Source organism: Colletes gigas, unplaced genomic scaffold (genome assembly GCF_013123115.1).
Source record: "Colletes gigas isolate AHSC1104 unplaced genomic scaffold, ASM1312311v1 Colletes_gigas_Sc00043, whole genome shotgun sequence".
Taxonomy (NCBI): domain Eukaryota; kingdom Metazoa; phylum Arthropoda; class Insecta; order Hymenoptera; family Colletidae; genus Colletes; species Colletes gigas.
Window position 1 is genome coordinate 1,568,623 of NW_025106672.1, and position 10,479 is coordinate 1,579,101.

At 35.1% G+C, this 10,479-nt stretch overlaps 1 protein-coding gene across 1 annotated transcript; it reads left to right on the forward strand.

Moving 5' to 3' along the window:
- The first annotated feature begins 1,114 nt into the window (after window positions 1-1,114).
- Window positions 1,115-8,922, forward strand: LOC122403043 (calpain-A-like). The gene is given in 14 exon segments (XM_043406324.1): window positions 1,115-1,560; window positions 1,656-1,832; window positions 1,991-2,178; window positions 2,360-2,663; window positions 2,735-2,916; window positions 3,133-3,383; window positions 3,463-3,620; window positions 3,935-4,152; window positions 4,227-4,269; window positions 4,819-5,005; window positions 5,614-5,765; window positions 5,968-6,163; window positions 6,249-6,370; window positions 7,025-8,922. Coding segments are annotated over 13 exon segments (2,442 nt in total). The 5' UTR covers window positions 1,115-1,260; the 3' UTR covers window positions 6,335-6,370; window positions 7,025-8,922.
- The last annotated feature ends 1,557 nt before the right edge of the window (window positions 8,923-10,479 follow it).

Here is a 10,479-nt window from a genome sequence, read left to right on the forward strand (position 1 = left end):
GGGTGACAGGATTTACCATTATGATACTAGAAAAATTTATTCTCAAGTTAAGACGATAAGGGAAATAAATTTGAATAGTATTTGTGAATTTTAAGAAGGTTTCGAAAACAAATACTGAAACAAATTTTAGGTTATGTAGCTTACAGTTTGGATATGGCAGTGAACGTGTTAACGAATTTTCTTAAGTATTTTTATCCACAGTAGCATTCATAAGAAAGCAAAAGGTGCCATAAAACTTTTGCGTTTCACTGTATTTCGTCCCATTGCTCTAAGCTAGCATAATTTCATGTTTGTAGTCGCGGAACATCTCTATTAAGCGGTTCACATATTTCAACTCGTTCGAAGCTACCCTCTGACAGTTAAATACATTAGCTACTATAATCCGATTGTTTTAATCAGCTTTTCATGAATTAATTAAATGCACGAGAAATGTACTGCGCACACAGCTTGCGCATAAAATGCAAACATACTTATAACAAGTATAACTGATTATTATTAATGGTGATGTCGATGAGAACGTTGACGCTGATCATGGTTGCAATACACTATGAATGCGTGCGCATTCTCCACCTTGCATAAAGTGTTTGCTGGAACTATGATTAACAAAATACTTATATTATGCGTCGTGTACACTCATTCATCGCGCGAGGATTGAAACGAACGACTAAGATAACAACGCGTCCTTTTTGTTGTTGATGTAACCTTTATCTGTACGACCTTTACCTACAATATAATAAAATTTCTTATAGATTTAAAATTAATTACGAAATTAACGGGAGGAATACAAATTTGATAATAATATACTAAATAAAAATTCAATATAGGAGAATATAAATATTGCAAAGAACGACCACTATATTCGTATATCGTGTTTCACTTATTTTTAAGTATAGATATACTCCTTCAAGTATTGACATGTATTTGTGAATCATCCTCCTCGTAGAGGAAATCCTCTAACCTTTATCTGTAAAAAAAATAAATTTAATCATTATAGAGATTTTCTTTTTCTAACAATCTATTACCGATTATCGCTCGTGTTATTATTATCATCACACTGCACACGCGTACGTTGCTGCAATTTACGATACCTAACAATCTAAACTCAATGTGGTTTTCTTTCTTCCGGTTATATGCCGCTTTAGATAATTTTAATCAACAGAATGCTGCAATAGTATACTTTTATTCGCAAGTCCGAACAGTTCAATTTGCTCATTACATTAAACTCGGTCAAACTTTTTGTTTATTCTTTTTTATTCGTTTATGCATACTGGCATGGAACCGGATCGTAAATATACAAACTATCGGCTCTCGAATTACATGCAAGAGGGCGTTGCAGTGTTGAAAACATCATCAACGATAGAATATAGTAATAGTAGAAGTGGAAATCGTGGAAACACGATTCCTAGTATCTCGCAAGTCGTATTCGGTTTGTATTCTAAAGCAGAACCTTCGGGAAAAGGAAGTTTAAATTCCGAATGAAAATTTCTAAACGTCAAGAAAGCGTGCAAGGATAAGGGTATAAAAACTACGAAAAATTTCATTGAAAAATCCTGTTACAACGTAGGCTATCGTAAGATCTTTAATTATTCTTCTTATAGTTGTTGTTGTTGTTGTTATTATTATTTACTAGAAATAAAACGAATGGGGTTTTCCAGTTAGGAGAAAAAGGATCTGGGTTTCGACCACGAGCAGCTGTTCAAGACTTCAACACACTCAGGCGAGAATGTTTGTCAACGGGCAGGCTCTTCGAAGATCCCGAGTTTCCGGCAACGGACTCCTCCTTATATTTTTCGAAAAGTCCTGACAGACACATAGAATGGAAACGTCCGATGGTAAGAATATTTGAAAATTTTCAAATAATTAAAACAATTATATATTCATCAATAATATAAATAATTAATAATTTTATTTATTACAAAGTGTTCATTTTATTCTCAACCACAAGTTTTCATGCGGAATTTTATATTCGATTTAAACGTTTTTACTTCAGGAAATCGTGGATAATCCACGGCTATTTGTGGAAGGTTTCTCCAGATTCGATATTCAGCAGGGTGAATTGGGAGATTGTTGGTTACTCGCTGCTGTTGCGAATCTAACTATGGACAGTAATTTATTTTTCCAAGTAGTGGCGGAAGATCAGAGCTTCGTAGAAAATTACGCCGGTATCTTTCATTTCAGGTACCTATAGCGTTTGAATAAAAATAATATTTCCGTGAATCGTTGGTGTGCTGAATTCTGGTTTCTAACATGTTATGACTTCTGAGGGATTTGTGTATTTTATTGAAAAGTTTTGTTATACAGTTAAGGATATAAATAAATGGACAGATGATGAAATTAATATCAATATATCTGGTTACAGGTTCTGGCAATACGGTAGATGGGTGGACGTAGTGATCGACGATAGATTACCTACTTATTACGGTGAATTAGTGTACTTGCGTTCAGCGGAGAGCAACGAGTTTTGGAGTGCCCTCTTAGAAAAAGCTTATGCGAAGCTTCATGGCTCGTACGAGGCGCTGAAAGGTGGAACCACATGCGAGGCCATGGAAGACTTTACGGGCGGTGTGACGGAAATGTATCAAATGGAGAAAGTCCCTCCGAATCTATTCAGTATTCTGCTAAAAGCTTTTGAAAGGAACTCGTTAATGGGCTGTTCGATAGAGGTAAATCCAATGGCCTGACGATCACTAAATTCTTCGAATGCAGTGATAAATAAAACGTACTTTTATTTTAGCCCGATCCAAACGTATTGGAGGCTAAGACGCCTCAAGGACTGATCAGAGGCCATGCTTATAGTATTACACGCGTCAAGTACGTGGACATTCAAACGCCAAATCGTTATGGAAGGATACCTCTACTTAGGCTTAGGAATCCCTGGGGAAACGAGGAGGAATGGAACGGTCCGTGGAGCGATCAGTAAGTCAAACGACCAAAAGATGTTGATAAAAAATGGTCATTTGGAAATTCTAATAAACAGCATCGAATGTTTATAATGTTATAGCGAGTTCGATTCACCTTCGTAATGTATGTTAGTCAGAAGGTGTATGGAAAGTCAACTTGGTTAACTTGAACCACAATATTTTCATTTTCCGACGAGGATTGAAAATTACCATTTTCCTTCTCGTTCGATAGATCACCCGAATGGAGATTTATTTCCGATAACGAGAAGGAGGAATTAGGCTTAACTTTCGACGTGGACGGTGAATTTTGGATGTCGTTTCAAGATTTTAAGCAATACTTTACGCAACTAGAAATATGCAATTTAAATCCGGACTCGTTGACCGAGGACGATTTAAACGCTGGTAAAAAGAAATGGGAAATGAGCGTGTTCGAAGGCGAATGGGTGCGAGGCGTTACAGCTGGCGGTTGTAGAAACTTTTTAGGTAAACGTTTCTCTCGTTTTAACGTATTTTCCAGTTTCTTTTCATCAAATATCCACTAAGAATTTTAAATGGCTCGCAGAAACATTTTGGCATAACCCTCAGTATCGCATTACGTTGGATTATCCGGACGAAGATGATGATAAGTGTACAGTAATCGTCGCGTTGATGCAGAAAAATAGGCGTGCACAGAGAATGATGGGCGCAGAGAGCCTCACTATTGGATTCGCAATATACCACGTAAGTATTTATAATTGTTGGATAAAGAGGAACGTGGTTGACAAAAAATTCTTCTAGTCATAACAAATTAATATATATTGTAGAAAATAAACAAACTTGGTTATTAACAGAACACTATTACATAGGATACTTTTGAACAAAAGCGTCTTTCGCAACGTGGCGCACTCAACTCATTACTCTTCTCTTATTACATTTTTATCGACAGATGGCGCATAGGTAGAGATTATAAATCTATGCGCATTCCAACAATAATGCACGAAAAAATGAATTTAGTAACAGAAGATTCGTACAATTGCAACGATTTATATGTATAGTTGGAGAATCCTGCACGACTACCGAAACCGTTAGACATCAATTTCTTCGCATACAATGCATCGGTCGGGAGCTCGCCGGTATTTATAAATTTACGAGAAGTTACGTGTCGTTTCAAATTGCCGCCTGGTGTCTATTGTATAGTTCCAAGTACATTCGATCCTAACGAGGAAGGTGAATTTCTGCTTCGAATCTTCTCCGAAAATCAGAACAACATGGAGTAAGTGATCCTTTCGTTGGATAAAATTAAGCGGGATGAAAGTCCGCCATTTATATTGTAATTCTATTTTTCAGGGAGAATGACGAAGAAGTCGGTGTTGGAGAAGTTGATGACAGGGTAAGAAATCTCCATAAATACGTACTACTTAAACACCAATACGTATATCTCTCACGTAGTATAAATGTACTTTAAATATGTGCACGGTTCGCGCGGTAATTTGACTAATTCACAATATTAACACGTACTAACGAAAAAAAAATACACACTAAAAATATTGAACCAATTCCATATTCTGGTAACATGTGTTTAATTCTTATGTCAGTAACCGTTTCACAATGAACTGCGTGAAACTAATTGACCACTAGTGAATTCTTATTAATAAATCGTAACAATTCGCATGTTCGCGTTGCTTGGCTTTTAGGTGATTTATCCTAAAGATGACAACACACAAGGAAACTGAGATGCGGTAAGTAACCAGCACGCTATAATGTATATGTATACAAACAATTTCCATAAATGAAATACAATGTAAATCTTAAATATAAATGTAAATGTAAATCTGTTATGTGTACTAAAAATTAATATACTTGTGGGGACAGTTTTCTCTTTTGCAACATACCATTGCGTCATCTTTCACGAATTTGAATACTTTTATTTTCTTTTAAGATTCAAGGTGAACCAGAGCCAGACCGAAATGAAGATAAAGTTCGAGAATACTTTAAGACGCTTGCTGGTGAAGATATGGAAGTAGACTGGATGGAATTGAAAGAAATCTTGGATTTTGCAATGCGAAAAGGTATCATTATTTACGTCCAGTTTTCCGTATTAATTGCATTCTTAGATATCTGTCTCTGTTTTTATCTTAACAATAGTCAATTTGATTTAAATGATAGATGAACAACGAATAAGACTTCCAAAAGTATTGATCATTTATTTTACTTTTGTTGCAAATAAATATTTATATTTGTATTATATAACACTATTTGCGATATAATTTTATATGTGAACATATACAAGAAGAAGATTTTCCGTTTTTGTTACATTGTTTTTATTGTTTGCTTATTATTAAAAAGCTTCTGTAATTTTCATGCTTTTTAACGTAATATTATTTATTGTTATTGACAGTAGCATAATTTACATAATTACGCTTTTCTATCATTAATCACTCATATAGAATATTTTACAAACCCGCGTAAATAGCTCTGTGCATTCTAATTTTACAAGTTTGTTGGTGTTACATTTCGATTAATTTGTTTTCATCGCGATTTGATTACTGTATGAATGCTATGCAGCTCACAATACTCTCGTTAGTATAGTCTGTTGCTATCTGTTTGCAATGCGTTCGTATCTGTGGTGTTGTCATAGTCGGTTGCAGTTTATGATTGTCCTTTAATATTTCAGAAGTATTTACTTTCGGTCGAGCGTTCATCACAAAGCAATAAATTCCAACGAATATTACAGTTGGAAGTATTTTTCTAATTTCAGAAACACACGATCAAGGATTCAGTAAAGATGTGTGCCGTAGTATGGTCGCCATGCTGGATGTGGATCATTCTGGGAAACTCGGGTTCGAAGAATTCAGAACGTTATGGAACGATATAAGAAAATGGAGGGTACGTTAATTCTATTGGGTCTAAACGGCTACTAATTTCAGATGTTACGATTATTTTCCCTTTTGAGTGATAAAATTTAAATAACGACATATTCAAGTGAAAGATTTCATTCCAGTGTAAAACTTGTCACTTTAAAGCGTGAATTACTGTACGTTTAATAATTATTGAAATTAATTTTCACAAGTGCTGTTTAACTTTTAAGGCGGTTTTCAAATTATACGACAAAGACGAGTCAGGATACTTGAGCGCATTCGAATTGCGACAAGCGTTAAATAGCGCGGGTTATCGACTTAATAATCACATTTTAAATATTTTTGTACATCGTTACGGAACGAAAGAAGGCATGATCACTTTCGATGATTACATAATGTGCGCAGTACGACTCAAAACAATGATAGGTAAGCGAACGTACAGCGATAAGTGAACGGAACATTATACCCGCCACTAACTTGCTATACAAAATAACGTACTTTATTTTTCCAGATATCTTTAGAGAACGAGATCCGGATTTAACGAATACGGCGACGTTTACAATGGAGGAATGGATAGAAAAAACATTATACTCGTAATCTAATCCGTGTGTCAAAACAGATCGAGAAAAAAAGGTGAATACGTTTGTTATTCTTGAAAAATTATATGTAAAAGTCTACCAGTTATAACAATTTTTCTGTTGCATTTGTATTGATATTATTATATATGTATGTTGTTGTATGCCAGTATATCTTATTATGTTTACACGCATAACCTCTTCGTACAAAACTACAAAATATCCCAAATTCCTTTCGTTGGTAATTTTATTGTTTATCTTGACTTACACCCGAGCCTTGACCAATGACTCATTTTTTAAGGCTCTCTCTGTCTTGCCCTTTTTCTTCCCCTTTCTCACTTTTCCAACCCTACATATATATCCTGCGCTTTTCCCTAAACCCAGATTCTGATGTTTGGCAGTTTCACGAACAATGTAAAGTTTAGTCTAAGACTACGAATAGGCAATTGTTTTTGTACGCCGTTAGTCCACACAACCTAGTATTTGAATGGTAATAAAGAGTGATCAAGAGGAATGCAACAATGTATACTAAACGTAGTATTACGTGCTTTAAGATAACTGTACATCTAAATTCCTATTTTGTTAAAGCGACAATAATTTATGACAACCCGTATAAATAAATAAAACATTGTGTAATCGATAGCGTTGTGGATACGTTGGTTTCGTTGTGTGTCGTATTTATTTATTTAATAAACCAGTGTATATTCAATAGGTTATGGGCCCAGCATCATGAGCGTAGCAAATTTGCAACATATAGAAAAGCTAGGAGATGGTAATTATGAGTCATGGAAAATCCAGATGAAAAGTGTTTTACGCCTTAATGAGCTGTGGACACTCAAAGACGAGAAACCACTCGATTTAATTGTATTGAGTTTGCATAAAACGCAGTTTAATGATATCGAACGGGTTGAGATTTCATTGGACGCATGGGGAGCACTGCAAAAGGTGTATGAATCACAGTGCGACAGTGCATTTTGTTTAAGCAATTGTACAGGATGAAGAAAGAAAGAAAGAAACCGTAATACCAATTGTGCTGTTAACGTCTTTACCTGTTCAGTATGAAACATTTTCTATAGCCATTGAGTCAAGGGAAACGATGTCTACCCTAGATGAGCTACGAGTAAAACTACTGGAAGAGGAGATCTGAAAGACAGACAATGACGTATCAAAAGATGATGATAAAGAGACAGCGTTGTTATCTAACAAGAAAAATTTTCAAGAGAAGAAAGCACAGAGGGAATGCTTCCAGAAGCAGTGGCCCGACAATACTTACAATAGGAGGCGTTCTGATAAATGTTTTATATGCTGTAAGCCTGGACATGTAGCTAGATTATGTAGGAACAAGCGAAGAGGTGTCACATCGAGGAATCACACAGAAGAGACGATGCTAGCAAGTGCGTTCAACACTGGTCTCTCCACATCAAACGTGTGGTATCTAGATAGCGGAGCAACGACACACATGTGCAAGGACAGAAGAATGTTCGAGGCCCTAAATGAAGAACACAAGGAAAAGATATACACAGCCACAGAAAGCAGCACTTCCTCGCAAGGTAAAGGAGAAGTAAAAATGAGAGTAAGCTCTCGAAAGACAAACAAGTAAGCAACATTACGTTACAGGATGTAATGTTTGTACCAGAATTTCGTACTAATGTAACGTCAGTCCCTAGTATCACTGAAAACGGATATAGCGTAACGTTCAACGAGGACTCAGCTGTCGTAAAGCGAAGGGATGGTACTGTTGTACCGACAGCACCGAAACAAAATGATTTATATATTGCCAAGGTCTCAGGCAAGCAGCAGAGCATGTTCACGGGTAAACAAGATAACAGACTGACGAGATGGCATCAGAGATTGAGTCATCTGGATTACAACGATTTAAAGAAAATGTATGATAAAGGCATTGTAGATGGAACGTAGATGTTTCGACATGCTTGTTCAGGCCATGAAGAGCAATCGAAGGCAACTGTGACTAGCTGCTATAGAAAAAGAGTTATGCAAAACGGAACATGGGAACTAGTAGATGAACCAAAGGGCTACAAGGTACTTACTAACAAGTGGGTGTTCGGAGTGAAAAAGAACCAAGATGGTACGGTAAATAAGTTCAAGGCAAAACTTGTAGCTCGTGGAAACGAACAAAAAAAGGGTATCGATTTTGATGAGGTGCTCGCACCAGAGAAATGTAGGAAATAGGTCTGATAAAAGTGCAATATGTGAACACAAATAAAATGGTAGCGGATATATTTACCAAGGCTCTGCCAAAGATTAAATTAGAGAAATGCGTTAATATGTTAAATCTAAGATGTTAGTACACAATCGCAATACAAAGATCGCATTCATGTTTATGTTTGCGTGTTGCAAATTATGTACTTTGTTAGAGATAGAGACTTTATGTTTACGTTGTGTATTTGTGCGCGGCAAATTATGTATTTTATTAAAGGTTAAAAACGTTTATACACAAAACTAACATTTCTCAGTGTACTTCGAAAGGGGGAGCGTTAAGATATTCGAAGAGACCGCTCGAGGTCGATTGTTTGTTGCGTAATCGATAGCGTTGCGGTTGCATCGTTTTCCTTCTGTGTCGTGTTTATTTATTACAAATAAACCAGTGTGTACTCAACAGAAACCGTTTTGGAAAAATTATTTTTGGTTGCGGTCCTCAATTAGAATCATTTTTCGTAAATACATATGCCCCAAAAATCCTACGCATTTTCTAGAAAAAAATTCGAGTAGTTGGACAAGTTTTTCGAAAAAATTAACAAATTTCAAGTAGTTCTAAAAAAATTATATTCGGTTGCAGGGGTCAATTACAATCGTTTTTGGAGAATAGACATACCCCTGAAATCCTACGCATTTTCGAGAAAAAAATTCAGAAATGAGGTCAAATTTTTTGATGAAATTAAAAAATTCCAAATCATTCTGGAAAAACTATTTTTTGTTGCGGGGGTTAATTACAATCATTTTTGGTGGATACACATACTCCTGAAAACCTACGCATTTTCGAGAAAAAAAATCAGAAAGGACGTCAAATTTTTCGGTGAAATTGAAAAATTCCAAATCGTTCTAAAAAAATTATTTTTGGTTGTAGAGGTCAATTACAATCATTTTTGTTCAATACACATACACTCGAAATCCTACGCATTTTGGAGAAAAAAATTCAGAAAGAAGGTCAAATTTTTCGGCGAATTTAAAAAATTCTAAATCGTTCTAAAAAAATTATTGTTGGTTGTAGAGGTCAATTACAATCATTTTCGGTCAATACACATAACCTCGAAATCCTACGCATTTTGGAGCAAAAAATTCAGAAATGAGATCAAATTTTTTGATGAAATCAAAAAATTCTAAATCGTTCTAAAAAAATTATTTTTGAATGTAGAGGTCAATTACAATAATTTTTGGTCAATACACGTACACTCGAAATCCTACGCATTTTGGAGAAAAAAAATTAAAAAATGAGGTCAAATTTTTGGATGAAATTAAAAAATTTCAAATCTTTCTGGAAAAATTATTTTTGGTTGCGAGGGTCAATTACAATCGTTTTTGGTGAATAGACATACCCCTGAAATCCTACGCATTTTCGAGAAAAAAATTCAGAAAGGAGGTCAAATTTTTCGGTGAATTTAAAAAATTAAAATCAATCTAGAAAAATTATTTTCGATTGCGAGAGTTAATTACAATCGTTTTTGGTGGATAGACATACCCCTGAAATCCTACGCATTTTCGAGAAAAAAATTCAGAAAGGAGGTCAAATTTTTCGGCGAAATTAAAAAATTCCAAATCGTTCTGGAAAAATTATTTTTGGTTGCGAGGTTCAATTACAATCATTTTTGTTCAATACACATACACTCGAAATCCTACGGATTTTGGAGAAAAAAATTCAGAAATGAGGTCAAATTTTTTGATGAAATTAAAAAATTCCAAATCCTTCTGGAAAAATTATTTTTGGTTGCGAGGGTCAATTACAATCATTTTTGGTGAATACACATACCCCCGAAATCTTACTCACGTTCGAGAAAAAAATTCGAATAGGTGGACATATATTTTGACAAAATTAAAAAATTTCAAATCAATCTGAAAAAATTATTTTCGATTGCAGGGGTCAATTACAATCATTTTTGGTGAATACACATACCCCCAAAATCCTATCCACCTTCGAGAAAAAGCTGCATT